At 37.8% G+C, this 20,099-nt stretch overlaps 1 protein-coding gene across 4 annotated transcripts in view; it reads right to left on the bottom strand.

The window, feature by feature from the left end:
* The window catches only part of RBM33 (RNA binding motif protein 33), a 102,890-nt gene that overhangs the window by 52,680 nt on the left and 30,111 nt on the right, over positions 1–20,099 (bottom strand). For 3 of the 4 annotated variants that reach the window (XM_034067776.1, XM_034067881.1, XM_034067928.1), the window contains exons 8-10: positions 17,014–17,216; positions 14,941–15,259; positions 9,803–9,861 (exon numbers count right to left, since the gene is read on the bottom strand). In XM_034067776.1, the coding sequence (XP_033923667.1) occupies positions 9,803–9,861; positions 14,941–15,259; positions 17,014–17,216 (581 nt within the window). The remainder of the gene's footprint in view (positions 1–9,802; positions 9,862–14,940; positions 15,260–17,013; positions 17,217–20,099) is intronic. The other variant, XM_034067826.1, reaches the window with a different exon arrangement.

Raw genomic sequence — 20,099 nt, 5'->3', positions numbered from 1 at the left:
CTGCTTCATACATCATGGATATATAAAAAATTTTCAGGTAGAAATGTATGTATCTTACAAACATGGCTCTTCAAAGTATTCCCATTTACTGTGTACAACCAACAGAAATGAAATGATACACTGAAATTTTATAGTAAAACTTAATTTGACATTTCCTTAAATGCAGTTTAAATAACTCGGCTGTGTCGCACTGAGCCCTACGACAGTCAGGTAATTCCATCAAGGTGCACAAGCACCATAACTTTTCTAATGTATTTAGCATTATAAGAAAACCTTATATAAAAATTCATGCCTTAAATACACTTCAATCAAGGACAAAATTTAAAGTCCAAAGTAATCATAAAGCTCAAGACAGCAACTGTATACTACCCATACATGATTCTTTTCAAAGGTTCTGGAATATATCTTTTGAGGGGGAAAGTATAAAGAGATAGTTAAGTGCTGGTTCAAGTATGTGGACTGCCCAGATCTTAGTATTATAGGCAGGCTGAGTCTGAGAAATAACAGGTCTTTTCCTCAACTGAGCTGAAAGATTATTTTATATTAAAATGTACCACATAACCTGGACAAGCTTCTCTTCGATACTACACAACTCCACAAGATAAAGTGTGTTAGGAGGTTTAGGCCTCCTGACAAGTCCAAGTCATCAGTTAGAGAAGTCACCAGTGCCTGATTTCACTGTTTAAGGTCCCAAAATAGAATTCAGTCAACATCGAAAACCAGTACAAGCAAAGAGACAGGCATGGAATCCCTCATTATTTAAGCCAAGTCATGACCAAATAGCTAAAATAAGGACACAGGCAATACAGAAAAAGATACTCCAACCATACTAATACAATCCCGAACAGTTCAAGACACTAAAGCTGAAAATCAGATTCATTGTATATTAAAAGTATCCCTTTCCAGCAAGTTTCCGGGCATCCTCCCCTACTACATCAAGCAGGGACATATTCATGTTGCAAACAGAGTCATAAACACTCCCAACCTCAGTGCATTTCTGTAAGAAGACACGATAAAGCAAAACAGCCCACAAGCAACCAGCTCTTCATGGGTGGACTTTCTGAACCTCCATTTGTTTTGCTATCAAAGTATGTATGTTGGAAGAGGCAAATCTGCAGGACATGTGATCCCACTGAAGAATAATTCTCAAGAAACACTCCTAAATGAAACACAGGCATAGGAAAGGTATCCCAACTCTAGCTTTAAATTCCTAACACTGCTGATGCACAGAAAAAACATGTTCTCACCCATCTGTTCTGTGTGGATGAAGAAAGGATGTCTCTAGCCAGCAGAGCCGCCTCTCCCCAGCCATAGTAAGAAACTGTGTGACAGACAAGTTGTAGCAGACTGCACTGCCTAAAGGAAGAATAAACCCAAACCCCTCAGATTAGAGCATAAACCTAAGTAATTTCCTCAACAGGTGCTTTAAACTAATTCATCTGGAAGATTCAGCTTCACTTTAGTTTATAATCCTCTTAAGGGGTGTGGTGTTATCATTTCTGTTTGGCATCCTCTAACTTTTTAAGTACAACACAAAGAGAACTTGGAGAAAGAGCGTAAGGGATATTACTGCCATTTAGAATTATGAACTTTCCCTCAAAATAACAGAAATTCATATTCATTTTATCTATAGACAAAATCCTTTTGCATATTTTTTGTTCTGAAAGCTAACAGTTTCAGGAACATGGGAAAAATTAGAGACCCAAAAGTTCTGGACCTCCTCTGCCTTCAGAACTACTGAGATAAAATAACTAAGAAGATTTACATGTTTTCCTTGGACCTACCCCAAACTACTCCATGGAAGTATTACTGGAGGTCCTGGGGATGATGCTCCTCCCTTCAACAAAAAAATGCTCAGATTGCTATAAGAACATTAAGAAGCAGCTAGCTTTAAAGAAGGCAAATATTAGAATTTGCAAACATACTGTTGTGAGGACTTTACAGACTCAGAGCTCCCACTGTGCCTGCAGGTACTACACATGTGTTGTGCATGAAGGCCTATGCAGTTTTTTCCCTTTTGGAAAGGAAACCCCATACAGTCAACCCCAAAAATCCCTCTAAACTGCCATATTTTACTGTAAACAGTAGTATATGACTGGTTTATAATGAACTAAGCTTTTTTCTTTTCACATTCTAAACAATTAGCAAAAACTGAAGGTACAGATTGAATAAATACCAGTTTATAGATTTATAATTTTTGTACTGTGCTGATACTAATGCACAGAATTATCTTTTAAAACGACATTTTTCTCAATTCAGTTAAAATAGCTTAGAAGAACTACACTGCAGGACTCTAATCATAAATATATTTTAGCTCTTCATTCAGTGTTTAAGCACTAGATTACTCTTACTGCATTGTAGTAGGATGTCAACCGCATATTTTAACTGTATTTCTCTATGAATCCTGACTTCTGTGAAACATCCCTAATAGTGCCTAATTCATGGCTACATAGCTATATGCACAGTATTTTTTCCTCAATAAAAATCTGTGCTTTGCTTGCAAGGGTTAAAAAAATTTCACATTTCATTTATACAAATATATCAAAACTGATGTACATACCCATATATGTAAAAAGATATCCCAGTTTTTTACTGTGAGGGTGCCTGAGCACTGGGACAATCTCCCAGGCAGGTTGTAGAGTCTCCATCCTTGAGACAGTCAAAACCAATCTGGACAGAGCCTTGGGCAGCTGGCCCTGGGTGGCCCTGTTAGAGCAGGGGTTGGACCAGATGACCTCCAGAGGTCCTTGCCAGCCTCAGCCATTCTGTGATTCTGCATCTAGCAGGCACTAAAGCTGAGATTTAAAAAAATCTAGCACCACTGACACAGGAAAAAAAATAATTCTACAACACTCGTTTTCTTGGCAGTGCTAAATGGCAGTCACTTAACACAAAGGTAAATTACAATAACTATAAAAGTCTTCCATTGATTTTAACACCTATTGAGCATGTGCACACAGGAGCTAGTTAAAGGGTTACTGCATTTAGAAATCATCTATTTCTCTCTTATTTAATAGCTGTTACCATCATGTTTTGCTGCTGCCGCTCCTCCTGCAGATGGGAATTCATTGATATGATTAAATTTGATGGTATGATAATGTATGGTAATCGTGATTAATCAGAAGCCCACTAGCAAATGGAGGATGTTGGGTATTATGTCACCTGCATTTTAAACTGCATTCCCTCTATGCCAGCCTGACAATACTTGACAGCTGGTGGGATCTCATGCTGCATCTGTTTGCTACTACTTATAGATCTGATAAGAGAAAGTGCCTATCATTCCTTCACTATTTCAAGTGTTGTAATTATACAGCTTTGCAGTCAAGTTGTGAAAACAGTGTTAAAAACAAAGCTTTTTGCTAGCTGCTCAGCAAGCTCAGTCTCACATCTGCAAGGGCTATAATCTGAAAGAAATGTAATTTGATGCAGCAGTCTCATTCAAACATGATTTGCATGAAATGCTGTGTAAAGCAGCATCCAAGAAATGTCAATCAACACCACCTGATACCATGTATCCTGCTAAATGAAAACAAAATGCTTTCTACACTACCTGCGATCTGCCACTGCTACACAGTAATAGAGTGAAAATTTCATTTATTCTTACTCATTATAGTAAAGCCATAACTAAAGCAGAATAATTGTGAGGAAGTAGGAAAATAATTTTCACAAGTGGCTTTTTATTTCCATTAACAGTTTGTCTCCTACATACATACTATTACAAATGTGTACTAGTTACTAAATACCATTAATTACTGAATGCCAGTTTTAAATTATTGACTGTACTCAGATGCAGGACTGTTTAAGTTTTCCTTACTGTAAGTACTGGAGAATATGAGCCATGACCTTAGTAGCATTTGGCAAAACCTTTATTAGTATGTGGCAACTCATGGCCAAATTTGAAACAACAGCAGTGAAAGGCTATCTGCACTTCCCACAACAAACAGCAAGCACTATTGCAAGGTGGTTTGTTTTAGAAAGCACCACTGCTACATACTGCAAAAGGTGTTTAAAGGCATACTCACACACCCAGGAGCACTAATATCCATTAAACTAACCCAAGTTTGCTACCATGGTGTTGTAGGCTTATTCAAGTCAGTCAAAGGACCACTTTGGGGAAATAAAAGTAAACTGTGCTGAAGTACCTTTTATAATTAACTTGTATAGCACTAATGTATCACTTGTCTAAAAGAAAGGTTCCAAACAAGCAGCAATGAAGAATGGCAATCTCTTTTGAGCAACAACTTGAGCACATACTTAAAAACCTATCAAAGATTAAAAGCATAAAGAAGCATTTAAAAACAGTGTCTGAATTACAAACACTTGAAAGCTTAGAATTCGACAAACTATGGTTCTCGGAAATGGTGGTGAAAAAATTAATCAAAACTAGCCAACTGCCTCTGACAGCATCCATTTAAGACAGCATCTCATGTCCTGGAGAAGTTGAATGAGAACATATAGGAAGTTTATATAAGATTTATACAGTTAAAAGGGGAAAAAAAATCAAGTATTCTCTGGGATTTGAAAAGAAATTGTAAGGTAAATTCTAAAACCAAATCATGTCAGAAACCCCTGGGAACTGAAAAGGCATACAGTGGAGAATATTCACAAGGGCCTGAGGACAAGTCACTCTATTGAAGTCTTTATTTTTCAATACTGAATAGAACATAAATTTAAGTTATACAATTCAACTTTTTCAGACTTAAATTCAACGATTACCTAAAAGGCACCCAGTGCACTAAGGTGTCCTATCAAAAGATAAAAGCTTTGTGCATTAAAAAACATCAAAGCCTTCCTGGCATAAATCAGTCAGGCAGACACTAGTGCCACTTCATCTTGTGCTCCATACCACTTCAGACTATTCTTACTCCAGTTCTGAAACTCAAGTTGACTAAGTTCATAAAATGTGTCTGTGGGTTGGACATGTGCCCAGCTCACACCACACCTACGGTGTCAGATTAAGAACAGTGGCTGAATTGGTATTACAAAATCACAGGACAGGTTAGGTTGGAAGTAACCTTAAAGATCACCTAGTCACATCCCCCTGCCATGGGCAGGGACACCTTCCACCAGACCAGGTTGCTCCAAGCCCCATCCAACCTGGCCTTGAACACTGCCAGGGACAGGGCAGCCACAGCTTCTCAGGGTAACTTGTGCAAAGTTTCTCAGCACCTTCATAGCAAGAGTTTTTTCCTAATGTCTAATCTAAATCACCTCCCTGCCAGTTTAAAGTCATTACCCCTTGTCCTGTCACTACAAGCCCCTGTAAAAAGTCCCTCTTTGTCCTGTCAGCACCTTTAAGTATTAGAAGCTACTCTAAGGTCTCCCCAGAGCCTTCTCTTCCCGTCTGAACAACTCCAGCTCTCTCATCCAGTCTCCATAGGAGAGGTGCTCCAAACTTTAAGAGCATCTTCACAGCCTTCTACGGACTTGCTCCAACTCTGAGAACTCTCCCGGCAAAAGGCATACAGCTGCATTAACAGACTCTGCTCCCTACGCAGTGGTTTCAGAGGATCCAGGACAGAGACAGCAGGAAAATGGCCTCAGATCCAAGGAATTCCTCTACCTTGAGCCATAAGGCAGGTTTTCCCCAATTTACTCTTCACTCTAAATGTCCCACTCCAACCACAAATGTGGATGCTAGGGATGTCCCACAATTTCTGGCCGAAGAATGTTAACAATGAAAACATCTTCCCTCTTTTGACACGCTTTATCCCAAGGCAGGCATGACAACAGTCAGTACACTTTTTATCTATCTATCTATCTATCTATCTCTCTCTCTCTCTAAAATGTACACACATGCCACATGGTTATTACTTCAGTGTTCATTGATTTAATGATGTCTGAAGTAAAAGATCTTTACAAGTATTTCTTCAGGCAAATGTTGAAATATGTCAGACACAGAATGTGCTGTGGACTAACATAAGGGATGAAAAGATGTGGACCATCAACTTAGCTCCTAGTTTTGTATTTAGTAATGATCTGGCTTCTGTAACAGTCAGCAGCAGCTTACATGTAATTATTTAGAAACACCTTTTCCATTTTCTACTGATATTTTTCTTCCCTTGTTTTACCCCACCTTTCTTTACAGAACTTTTAAACTACTCTCTTAAGAGGAGTTAAAAGAAAAATTAGCTAAGATAACAAACACTGGAGGACAGGAACCACAATGGTCCCTCTTGTGTAACAAGAAAAACCACAGGCTCCTGCACAGAGGCATCTGCAGGAATTAATAATTTGGTCAGAAAACATGTGAAAAGTTCAGGAGACGCATAAACCTAGCATTTTAATAAAGTATTCCATCACCTTCCTTTAAATGGATCAGTCCCCATAGCAGACTGTTATTTGTGAAATTCCAGCTGTGACACTAAGACAGGAACTTGGAAAAAGACATCTTAACCACTTTAAAGCAAAGGCAGATGATAAAGCAAGTCCTTCAGAAGGACTCTGACAGAGGTTGGCTTAATCTGTTCTTTAAACAGTTTAAAGAAAACACACGCTTGGCACTTGCACAGTTCCACATTAATTCAAATACCTCAAAAAATATTAGCATTGATTATGCTTGAAGATTGGATTACTATCAACCACAGCCACCTAAAGAGAATTGTGCAATTCAGACAAGCAAAGAAGTCTTCACAGAACTCTAATCTAATTCTGAGTTACCACAGGTTCACCACATTTCTCAGCTGTAACATGCTCAGATCCACCACTTACTCAGTTTTAATCAGCTGAACATACCTCTCAAACATCACTCACATAAGTCACCTTTGAATGCTTACGCAGTAACAGAGAAAACTTCCTCGCTTGTTTCAAGATTACTGTAAATGTTAAAACAACTCTAAATAGGGAATACAGATTTATCCCATTGTGTCCTTTCTAGGACTTCCTCTCTAAACATTTCAGGAGTTAAGTTCTAAAATAAGAAACAACAATGAGCCCTACCCTGAAATATTAAAATATAGATTCAAGGTGAAGAGAGTTTAATCAGTCCCATCTCAAAGGAGGTTCAATCCTGATCAACATTACCCTGATTTAGTACATTATTTCCTATGATTTAGAACTCACACCAATATGCTAACATGTTCTTTACAACTTTGTCCGCCTCCTCAATTACATCCTTCTGCAGAAGGTTGTAAGAATTAACCATTACATGGTTACAAGTCACTTCATTAGCCAAAAATTAATAATACCTGGTTTCCAATGGATTTATGACCTGCAATTGATTAGCTCTGATAGAAGCTCTTTCCATGTTCAGAGCACACATAGGTTTTCTGTGTTGAGAAGTTTCTCCCCTAGATAAGATAGGAACTTCAGAGGCATTTCTTCCTTCAGTTACGGCACTAGCCAGTTTTAGGTCTCTCCCCTGCAAGAGAGAGAGACCTTTCTCTCTTTCTTTATTACCTTTAGTATTTCCAACTCTGCCACATTCAATCAAAATAAACCATCCAGTTCAAAGTTAAAGGGGAAAGCAGGCTACAAACTTTTAATTCTAACCCCACGGTTTTTTTGGAAACTAAGCAATCAGAAATTGCAATTCAATATTATCCTGTGATTAGACAATCCTAAAACCAAGAGCAAATTCAAGTTATTACATATCCAGAGATTCTTCCTACAATGGGGAACAGGATGAATGAGCTACAGTCTGGAATACTTCTTTGATCTTTTTGAATGGCTTGTCAAAGTTGTCTTAAGCATTGCTATGAGTCAACGTTTATACATAAACAAGTGCATTATAATGGCACAAAGGCATCTGACATGTAACAGAGCAAAAAAGGTAGTTCTGCAAGATAAAACGTTTGTCAGAAAGCAAATTTGTCTTCAGCTCAAGAGCTAACATACTACATTTAATAAAACAAACATGAGATATGTACACAGTGACACTTAATTCCTAATCCTAATATGACTGATAACCTATGCAAAATTTATAAAGTACTTCCTAAGGGAAGTCTATATTATACCCATTTTAAAACTCAGTGAGTCATGGGAAGATTAAGTAACTTTCTCAGGGTCATACAGCAGGTTACCAGTTGAAGTAGGGAAAATAATAAAAAAACAAAACAAAAACCAAAAAACCCACAAAACAAACAAAAAAACCCACATCCAAAAACCCCCCCAAAAAACAAACTCAGGTTAACCAAATCCCTATACTGGATCCTCTTACTTAAGATAGCCCTTGTCCTCTTTATTGAAAAAGAATTACACTGACTCACTCTCTGCTAGTGTGTTGCTTACATGAAAAGGCAGCAAGCAGTCAACTATTTTCCTTCAGGCAAAAAGAGCGAGTCCTACCAAAAATATTCAGTCTATTTGATTCCCTTTTTAACACTGTTGCACACTAGATTAGCAAGGTTTGCAGTACTTCTCAACTTGCAAACCCAAAAGTGAACATAATTAAAATCTCATTTCACAGTCAATTTAAAAAAAAATATCCAATTTTTCTACATTGATGTAAACATACTTCAAAGATGTCAGTTACAATGCCTTTACAGATAGTCCTTGTCCCAATTTCTTTTCTATCCCGAATTGTGTTTATTGGCAATGCAACTTAGTGTCAAAGGAAAACAAATGCAAGATACTCGTTTGCATAAAAACCAATCAAAATTACTTTCAAAATGCTAATAAGGTCTCCACATAATACTAGAGGCTGCTGAAGAAAATTTCTTCTGAAAACCACAGTATCTTTAAACAGGAAAATATCTATGGTTAAATTTTGATGATAAAATTATATAACATGAATTTCCCCAATGTAACTGTGGTTTTAAGACTTCACCATTTTACACTCCACAAAGGAAACATGGCATTTAAAAACTCAGTTACTACACAAAATACAGACATCACAATTCTTTCCCTAGATGTCCTGTACAAAAAATAGTGTCATAAAAAAACAACAGGTACGCAATATGGCAATCAAAAGTCATAGGTTTCTGAAACCTGCTTCTTTCAAATACATGTGACCTCTATCCAAGTAATTTACCACGTAATACTACAGAGATGTTCACAAACATCTACTTTCCGCCTTTAACACTGCACACATTAACAGAGGGTAATTTTTGTACGCTTTATATAGTTAGGAAACATAATATATGAGTCTTTAAATATCTAAAATATTTAAGGTGATAGTGCACAAACTATTTTCTTCTTTTGCTTATTTTGAGACTCTGCAAACCCCACGACCTAAAAATTCAGGTCAAAAAAGCTAAAATGAAATGGTAAGAAAAGGTCTAGCAGCATGCATTCTTTGCCTTCACAGACTTAAAAAAATTACGAAGTGAATCAGCCTACTGAAGCAACTTAGTACCTTGTTTGTTTTAGAAGTTAGAAAGGTAAGAGAAAGCAAGGTCATGCAACACCATTCCCATTTTTATGGAAAAAACCATGAGGGCATTAAAATGCCTGATGATAAAAATGAGTGCTGATTTTTACAATAAATGTATATTACTGCTTTTTAAGCTTAGGGATTATTTGAAATAGCCTTTTATTATATCAAATAAAATAAGGATTCCATTTTCACATAAAGAGTCAAGTAATAAAACGAAGCCAATATTCCTTAAGACAAGATGCATTCATGCCTCTCCCACTGGAGAGAGTGGTTCAACAATTTTACAGTTAAACAGAATTAATTCTACTCTCAAAAATCCATTGACCTTAAGCTTTTAACAAACATTTTCAACTGCAGAGTGTATTGTCAATATTTACAAATCCTTAAAATTATATTTCACTAGAACAGCTTTTATTTGCTATATTAATATTTCCCTGCAAATGTATGCTTATCCATATCAGAGAAGAAGAAACAGCTGCTACTCACAGGAAATCTCTGGGGTCCTACAGCAGGTCGTGGCTGGGCTGGAACTGGCAGCAAGGGCACTGAAACAAGAAGCACCTTTTAACACCATTTGTTTTACCTAACAGTTGTTGCTGTTATTTCCAAAATCGGTTGCAATAACAAGCCATGATTAAAATCTGCTACATTTACCCTCACATGTCACAGTTCTTACAATTAACTTCAAGCAACCATTCCCTCCCCTGCAACATGCAACAGGGCAATTAGGATTCTCTCGTTAATTTGCATAATTTAATTCAGCATTTTCCAGAATTAAATTGCTCCTTGTTGCAGGAAGGAAAACTAGAATACTTATTCAGCCAAAGACATCTCTTAGACAAAGCTGACAGAGACTCTAACGATAATTTCATGTTTCAGACAGAAGGATACATGATTAATTTGCCTTCTCAACTTCACGCCCCTCAAGATTTCCTAGGTATCTCCCAGTGTCACCACCAACCTCCCACAGCAAGCACAGGCATGAGAGACTATCGAGTATAAATCATTGTTCATAGGAGGGTAAAATGAGGGAGGCAGTGGCAATTAACAGCTAGAAAAAACTACTTCATCTGGCCCTGCCATTGTAATGGTACATGCAACTGGGATCACAGTTTATGTAACCATAGAACTGCTTATCTCAGATTAAAGACTATTTCATACAGAAACACCAAGAATTCGGAGACCCTCTTCCTGAAAAATAATCTCAAAAATTAGTATTCCAGGGAGATTAACATGGATGACTTGTCTATACAACTGCATTTCAGAAGACTAGTCACAAAAAAAATATCTCCCAAACATTCACTTAAGGTTATGACATAATGCATGGAGCACCTACAGCTGGATCACCCTGGGGACAGAATCTACATTTGAATCTCCAGTACAAAGTGTAGTGACAGATCTCCCATCTTCCAATGTGCTTTTTATTTCTTCAAGTTGTCAAAGTAGTTAAAAATACACATTTCAATGTTACACCAAAGGTCTAGAGAAGTGAGAAGTTAAATACAGCATTTCAAAACAGCACCAAATGTGTCTACACATTTACTAAAATACTTTTATTACGGCTATTTTTCCTCAGTTTGTTTTTAGCACTTCTGACAGTGACAGGAAGATGTTTCCCACACAGGGTTAAACATCAGCTTTGTAGACAACTACTGCATGCCCATCCAGAACAGAAATGATGTTAAGAAATGTAGCTAGTTTAAGGGGAAAGTTCAGTACATTTCCCAACACAGGAGTTTGCCAAGATGCCTCAAAAATCTTTTCCTTGGCAACTGAGGCACGAGAACTAATGCATTAGTGGCTATGTTTAGTCCATGCCCATTGTCTGGCTTCTGCCCACTTTTGTTAAGTACTTGTGGTTTACTAGTTCAAGGACTGATGGGATAAACTAATTGCACCAGTCTTTCAGCACCAAAGGACTGCGTGCAAACTTTGTATCAGGTTACGTAAGAAAATTAGTCAAACAGTCTCATCTTGGCTTCTAATGAACATGTGTTCATACCCAACAGCCATAGCCACCTGGAAAAAATTGACAGGGTGCTCTTGACAGACCTAGGATGAAAATAGCTCAGGTATTACAGGTCAGAGAGGCACTGAGAAAAATTGCTAGAGGTCAGAAATACAGAAAAATGTCAACTGAGCAGGGTACTTTCAACTATTTCAGTATCCTGCCTCTGGCAGTAGCATAGAGAGATATATTTATATATTTTTAAGGAAATGAATTTAATACTCATGAAAGATAGTAGTTCAAATGTGCCCTTTGGATCCTTGGACACTTGCTGAAGCAGCAGTATCAGATAAGGTATTCATTTTCCTGATGTCAAATCTTCCATAGGTTTTAAAAGTATGTTTCAAGAATAATACATAGTATTTTGTTAGACACTATTTTAAGAAGATTTAATTGCTTTTGGCTCTAAATTCCAATGCCGTACCTGAAAAGATGGAGAAGCAATTCCCATATTAATTATTTAGGGGAAATATAATGCAATTTTTCCCAAGATACCAAACAGTTTTGAAAACATAAATGGCATACTGATTACTGAGCCATACAGTGCTTATTAGTTTATGTCAATTTTGGCAGCACTACATTATCCTTGAAATAGTTATTTGTGGTATAAACATGAAGGGGAAAAAAACCAATACCTATTATCACAGGTTGAATTAGTATTTCATAGTGTATCAACATACAGTCCTCCAGTATTTGTAAACTGATCACACTCAAAGCACTGAAGATGCATTCAGCCAAAAATTACTAACTGTAGCTCAAAACTAATTTAGAGAATAGGACACAAAGAGAAAACTATATGACAAGCAAGCCACTAAAGGACATGGGATTCAAATGTCACAAAAGACAACTGAATGCCAACTGAATAACTGCAACAGGTATGCACAAAGGCTCGCATAACTGTTCTGGTGGGTGTTGATAGACTGACTTCCTTCTTAATCATTTATGAAGCCTCAAAAACTGAAAATAGAAATTTGTTCTAAAAGTAGAAAAGTTTGATTAAAAGTAGAAATTTGTTCGAAAAAAGCTGAAAGTAACTATTTTTTTTGAACCAAGATACAAAGGCCAGGCAGGGAGATGGTGGCCACTACAAGAGATTTGCCTTGGAAACAAAGGAGTAAGGCAATGATAGGATTCCTCAAGAGTGCTTTAACTCCCATTCAGATGGCAGTAGCTGGTACTACAGCCTTTACACATGCTATTTTACCCACATGAAAAATTCGTAATAATTTACAAGAAGTTTAAATCTATTTTAGAGAACATGGATACACTCCATGGATTCCAAGACTAACTCAAACACAAAAGATGTTGAGAGAGTATATTTCTGTATTTTGCAAAAGTGATCCTGGTGCTGACAATTAGAAGTATCTGAGCTTAATCATGCCAGAAAATTAGAGAGGAAAAAATGCCAGTCTACACTAAAACATGACAGCACACCATTAAAATTACCAGAAACTAAGTGTGCATATCAGGTACTTCCAGACATGGCATTTTTAGCTTCCAGACATCACATTTTCAGCAACAGAATCCCAATAAACTTTGCACCTATCCAACTGTATTCTCCCATGGGTAAAACCCCTCATGTATCTGGAAATACATTCAGCCAAGAAGGGGCAAGATATCATCAAGAACATGAAGTTCATCTGATCTTTCATACCTCGCATTACCCTGAAATAAATGATGCTGCATGTGAAATGCATCCTAACGTTGTCCACTACCAGTCTCTGCCAACTGGGCCCGCATACAGAAGGATTAAACTGAGGATGACTTTTTAAGAGGAAGTTTATAACAGCCCTTCCTACACTGAAATTTCTTGTCTCCCATTTGCCTGCACTGATAACTGCCATTGAAGATTTTAGAATTACGCTTATCTTCCCTGAAGAAGACTAGTGATTTCCTACACATTTTCTTAAGGTGTGCAAATGTATATTTTCATGTAATATAATTGTCCTGCTGCAGACTAAAAAACTGAGACGGCCGCTACTGTCAGTCACTGCAGAAAATTCAGCTTTCCACATATGCTTTCTGATAAAGAAGATTAAAATTCTGCAGTGATTTAAAAGATTGCATTTAATAGGATGTTGCACACCTATTAGCAGAAAAATTCAACAGTCTTGCCGAGGATTCCTTTCTATAAAATGTACGGCATAAAGGTATCTCGTGTGTACTAGCTGCCATCAATACCCATAGCAAAGACCTTCTTCACTGAAATACAGGTCTTACACCATTCAAAAAACCAATCACTTATTCTCCAGGGCTGCATTATTCATCCAATAATGAAGATCTCCTAATATGCAGGTGGTACACAACTTTATTAAAATCAGGATCTGCAAGTAAAGGACATACGAACAGACTATATTCAAGATCAGACAAGTGCCTTGGAATACCCACAACGCCACAGATACAGTAGTAAGGCTGAAACAAGCTTGAAGCCACCTGATAATGTGAAAAGAAAAATAACTCGGACAAAAGAAAGATGATACACTGGTATACTTTTGATGTTAGGCAAAAGTCAAATCTTCAGTAGCCACTGCTGGCATTAGGAGGACACTCCTACAGATGATTTGTTGACTGTTCCACAGGAAGAGAGGACAGGCATCTAGCCAATTTTTGCTTTTCACAAAATAGTAACTTTGGAAATGATAGGAAAATGCACAGAAGGCATAAATCCAAGACTAAAGGACCTTTTGGACTGCTTCCATATAATCTGTCCCAATGCATAATTTAGTGGAAAGCACTGATTTTATTAGACAAGGAAAAGCAAAATAATCTCTCCAATACAGCTACTATGAAGCCATCTGTGATAAGCCCAAAAGATCTCTATCTATCGATATCCTATCCTTCCAAATTCCTACTTTTCACTGATTAAATAAATGAAGCAAAGATAGTACTGGCTTGGAGTTCTGCTAATTCAAAAAGGGCAGAGTACAGAAAATCTAATGGTGAACCTATATAAATACTAAGTATTTCTTTACTTTGTCTAGTCTCAACAGAATTAGAGCTATGCCAGTGTCTATTTTTCCCTCTTAGGGATTAAACAATTCCTAAGTAATGTTAAAAGCTCTGCTAAAAAATGCCCTAAAAAGCGTAGTCCAAAGACTGCTTGTGTTAAGTTATGGAAAAAATGTACTTGCAGGCTGAAAATCCAACAATCACAAATGTGGCACTGAAAGGAGAAGTGAGGGTATGCATTTTGTTAACCAAGGATAGCAGCTGGTACCTTTCACAGAGCATTTACAGTGCAAGGAGTGCTTTGGTGTATTCTCACTGAAATAGGTGGGTGGTCATTTTGTGAATGCAGTACTTACCCAGTTTGAAAACTGACATTTACTACTTTTAAAAAGCACATCCTCTTTTCAGTTTCCATTTTTACTGCTCTTTGCAAGCTTTACAGTAGAGTAACAAAGATGATAAAGAAGTGAAAAGGCTTTACTATTTCAGCTGGTCCCCAGTCCAACAACATTATGTCTTATTTCAGGCAAAATGTTTGTTTCAAGCTTATGGAAAAAATACCAGCCTGAAGCACATTTCCATGAAGTGACAAACAAACTGCTGCATCTCTGGCATAGAAGATGATGAGTCACACTTGCATGACTGGGAAGGTGTTCAGAAAGCTCACCTTGTACAGGTGTCACTACTGTCCCCTTGAAATGTGGATTTATGTGTATGTTCTTCGGTTGCTGAGGTGTCACTGGAGGTGGAGTCATCATTATTCTAGGCGTTTCTATCTGAGGGGGCATATGTAGCCCTGGAGGAGGAGAAGAATGATGCTGATGCTGTAAAGGAAGCAGAGATTGTAACTGTTGCTGCTGCTGCTGTTGCTGCTGTTGTTGCTGCTGCTGCTGCTGTTGCTGTTGGTGGTGGTGCTGCTGTTGCTGCTGCTGGAACAGACTCCTAACAGGTTGCTGGTGTGTTGGAATTAACCTCTGTGAATGCGTCTAAAGTCAGACAAAAGAATAAAGTCAATAGGCTTTAAAGTTACAATATCCTAGCATAAACCAGCACAAAACCAAGACACCACTGGAGAACAATTAAGGCCAAATATGAACAAAAACTTCTGTCCCATATCATCAACTGGAACTATTAAGAACCATCAGCACAGGGACAACTGAAGACATTCATGTGAAGGAGAGGATGGCGAAGAGTAAGGAAGCACACAGGGAATGAAGACAATCATCCACTTAATTTAACAGTGAAACTGTCTAGTTTCACATGTTAGTGTTCTGCATGTGTTACCGGGAACTGTCATCAAATGCAGTAAGGTATGTGTGATGATCACTAGAAATCTGAACCCTAGTATCAAAGCAAGTCCACTAACATCCATCTCATGTGCAGAAGAGCCTCTCTAAGAAAACAGGCCTAACAGTAGCAACAAAAATCAAAACACAAATTTAACTTGATTCTTAAGGTATCAGTGCAGTCCATCTATCCATACTACTTGAAGAAAATAATACTTCACAGATACCTTCCAAGGTACATTTCATAACATAACAGAAAGCCTCTTGCAACTGAACACTCTCAAATAGAATTGACAATATCAGTTATAATTAAAGAAAGTGATTATGTTAAGAAACATTCTTTGCCTCTAAACTCACTGATACTAGATATCAGCCCTAATCAGTAGGATCAGTTAACTTATCAACAGTAGTAAAAGAGTCACAAACAGGCCTTTTAGTAACAAATATGTGACACTTTTTTCAACAGCCATATACACAGAGCAAAGCAGCTACAAAGTATGGGCACTCACTGTGGTGAGCACAAAAATGTTTACATTTATGATCAAAATAGCTAGCAAAGACTGTAGCAATACAGAAGTATGACACCACTGGTTTAAAAGCATGACACAGTCTACTGCAGGGCTCTCAACCGCTGAAATATCCACTGACTCCTGCTAGTGATCAGCACCTAGAGTTACTGCTGTTGGAAAAAAATCCCCTTTGTTTAATACAGATGACCTTATCCTGCAAAGACATATACAGGCTTTGTTCTACAATCTCAACTTCCAGTAGGTTTTATGCCAGTTAACAAACTAAGTGTGGCCTACCTCTTGATCACACACTTGTGGCTGGTTTGAGGTTTTTTGGATGGAAAAAGTAGCATAATTTAGATTGTGATTCAAAGCACAGGGTGGAAAAAGAGCAAAGAGGCTACACCTCATCTGAAATTCCAAGATACTGATTTATCTAGTGTGATCACCTTCCTAGGGTTTTATCTGCCCCTGCGATATCATGGGAGGTATACAAATAGCTTTTTTTATTTTAGAAGTATCAGCAAAAATATGTTTGACAAAACCCAGGAAATATTTTACAGAATTATATTTTTTAATTTAACTACTCTTAATGTGGGACTAAACATGTGTTCACGCTGTATGTAGAGGACTTGTCCGAGTAATCAACTTTCTCCTGCATCCTTGTGCAAACCAGTAAGTAAGACTAATTGCTTTATAGGAGCTGAAATCCACATTTTATTTGAAGGCTTTGAGGTTCCTGAAGTTGAGGCTTGAAGCAGGACTAAAAACACACTTTATAATCACATTACAAAAGCCCATCCTGCCTAACACTGCTGTGAAAGAGAAAAAAAACCCACCATACACTGGAAACATACATTCCACCTTTGTAAAGATTCACTATTTAGAATGTATTTCTCTAATTTCCTGAAAGTATTTTCAAAGAATACTAAGGATTAAAGGTACCATTGTTGGCTGGTTTGGCAGCAGTGCAGGCCTGTGATCCTTCATTCTTCCCCTATCATTGTCTCTCCTTTGTTCTCCCATTCCATGGCACATAACTGAGCCTCCTCTTCGCCCTCCTCTCCTTGAGCCATACCGTCCCTGTTTAAGCTGCCTTTCTCTCTCTTCAAATTCAAGTAATGCTGCTTTGGCTTCTGCAGAAAGTTCTGTTGAAAGAGAGAGACGAGGAAAAAATATTTTAGCTTTGTGCTGAAAAGCTGGAAAATACAATAAACAGAAGCATCCCTGCAACTAACAAAATTTGCAAGCACTTCGATCTCCTTTAGGTGGCATGTTAGCATTTCATTATAGACATCTTTAAAAGGAAAAAGCACTGATACCTGTGTCTGCTGCACAGGCAAAAAGCAGCAGGTAAACGAAACAAACACAAACAAAAAGTTTGGCTGCTGGTTTTGTTTTTTTTTTTTTAAAGCTATTGAAATTTGCCTTATGCTGAAAGAGGCAGCTGTGGCTCCTCTCAAATTTGTAATATCTTAAAAATCCCACTTACCAGCAGAGATGTCATGCAGTACAATGAACCCCCCAGCAAACTTTACAATAAGGAATATGCTGAGTCCTCTGTATGAACAGACTTAATCCACTACATTCTTTTGCACATTGGACTGTTTCAAAGAATGACTTCCTGGTCGCTTAAGTGTTTTCCCAGTATGTAACTACTTAATATCTACTCTGTTGCATGTGGTTTGAGAACCAGCTGCACCCAACAAGGGATAATTCCACTTAAGAGAGCACACATCAAGACTGGTGCTAAGCTCAAGCCAAATACATTGCCACTGTTAACACCAACTCAACTCACATCACAGGCGAACACCAGAAAACAGATGGTATTCAACTAAGATTGCCAAATTTGCTTGAAACATGGGAGTATGCTACAATACTGAAAGAAAACCATATAGTAACAGTCTCTGGTAATCAAGTTAACTGGAAAGACAGAGAAAATCTACAACAAACTCAGAAAATACACTGTGACTGCAAAATCAGTGCCATTTGCCAGGTTTCAATTACTCAAAAAGGGATAAACTTGAACCCATGGAACTGAGGATTTTGCCATGTGCCAGCCAGATTCCTTGTTACCTCTAAAATTAACTTCTGTCTCTAACACGGCAAAATTAAACTACTCTACAAGAAACATTCCTGAAATATAAAAACATATTTTGAATTCATGTAAGAGGCAATTAGTGCAAAAATTCCAGTTTTCCATTTACAAATTTGCTCTTAATGTTAAAGAAGACTGAGCACAGGGATCAATTTTCAGGATAAAGTGGTTTTGCTTATTAATACTACACACAGTGGCTGAACATATCTGAACACATATCTGAACATCAGAATGAGTAGTTTCTATCCAGCAGATGAGACATTACTACCATATCTTCACATATCACAACACATCCGACATCATAAAGCAATTGGAAATTATTTAAATTTCTTGTGAGTCTAACAGCCAAAGCTACTTAAACTAACATTTTAAACATCTTCATAAATAATTAGTCTTTGTAGTTGAGGACTGACAGAAGGGCAGAAAAGGGTGAGTGCCATGCATTCCCACTGCGGCAGTTGTTCCTACTTGGCTACAAAACCTACCTGCATGAGTGAGCTCCAAAGACTAAATTTGCATGTCCTGGTTTTCAGAGCTATTTAGCACCTCCAGAAAGCAGGGGCTTTTTTGATTTTTGAAAGAAAAGTTTACAACTTGCTGTCTAAGAACACAGCAAACATGACAGACTTCTAAAAGCGAAGGATCTGCCATATAGTTTCCTATTTCTTCATGTTGGTGATGAGACAAGTACGTGTACCTCCTTTTCTCTCCCCTGACACTAAAATTAAGTGGCATAAAGCCTTAATTTATAATCACACCAGATACTCATGAAATGTTCCTTTGCCCTAGCACCTACCTCAAGACATTGTCAGAATCCAAGACAATCACACTTTATCAGGAAAATCCCACACCATGCTTTTTAAGGGGTAAGGAATCACACTCCCTCAAGTCTTAGTATAGTATTAAATGTGCACGCTACGGATTTCTGAGGAAAATTAAGACAAATATACTCTGTCCAAAGCAATCAAAAGCATTAGATGCAACTAAAAAGACGCAACTTACCCAACCTCAGTTGTCAAGGGATAAAACATACCTGGTTTAACAGGAAAAAACAGACCTCTGTTTTCAAGACTCCCTCCTGTCAGGCTTGGCTAACATGGGCTTTTAGCTGGTCTGCAGGAAAGACAGACCACTAGGTCTCACATACTTATGGGAAGAAATTGTGCCATTGCATTGCAAAGTGATAGCTCTAGTCCTCTTAACAGAGAACTCAGATCCTGCAGGGCACCCTGGGCATGCTGCTAGCTGGAAAGAGATCCTGTTTCCCTCCCTAGAATCTTCCAAAGCACAACCAGGTTAATCTACATGAAAAAGTTCACTGCTTCTCCCTGGCCAAGAGCTTGCATGTGTTGTGACCGAGCCAGGCTAGATGCTGCCATGTCCCCTAGAGAGTGCATGCAGGCTACAGGACATTGCCACTGGCTCCTGCCTACACCAATCCTGAGCACAGGTCTACATAGTTACATTTGCCTTAGATTGCTCCCTGCAAGGAGCAGCATTTCAAATCCCCAGGTTTGAGAATCCCAGAATCCCTATTATCCTGGATGATGCAGAGATTTACAACATAAAACACATTCCAGAACAGCTATTAAAAAATAGAAAAATACATCTGTATTTACATATATACATAATCTAAATTGAGAGAGCAAATATTGTCCTTTGTATTAACTTCTCTCCATTATCCAGACTTGCAACATGATTACAGGACAACAGTGAAACCACTATTTTTATTTCCTAGTCTTGACCAAAATCTCAGCCACTAGTTATCAGAGTCAACATAAGCCAACTAAGCAGGACACAACTATCACGTCCAATAACCTTTGTTATCACTTTGCAAATAGATTAAGTGTAAGGGTTTGTTTTGTTTTAAATTAAGCACAGAGTGAATACTTTAGTTTAGTAATGCCAAACAAAGCCATTTTTCTTCACACTC

Source organism: Melopsittacus undulatus, chromosome 1, assembly GCF_012275295.1.
Source record: "Melopsittacus undulatus isolate bMelUnd1 chromosome 1, bMelUnd1.mat.Z, whole genome shotgun sequence".
NCBI classification, from domain to species: Eukaryota; Metazoa; Chordata; class Aves; order Psittaciformes; family Psittaculidae; genus Melopsittacus; species Melopsittacus undulatus.
This window is presented reverse-complemented; position numbering and strand designations above follow the sequence as displayed.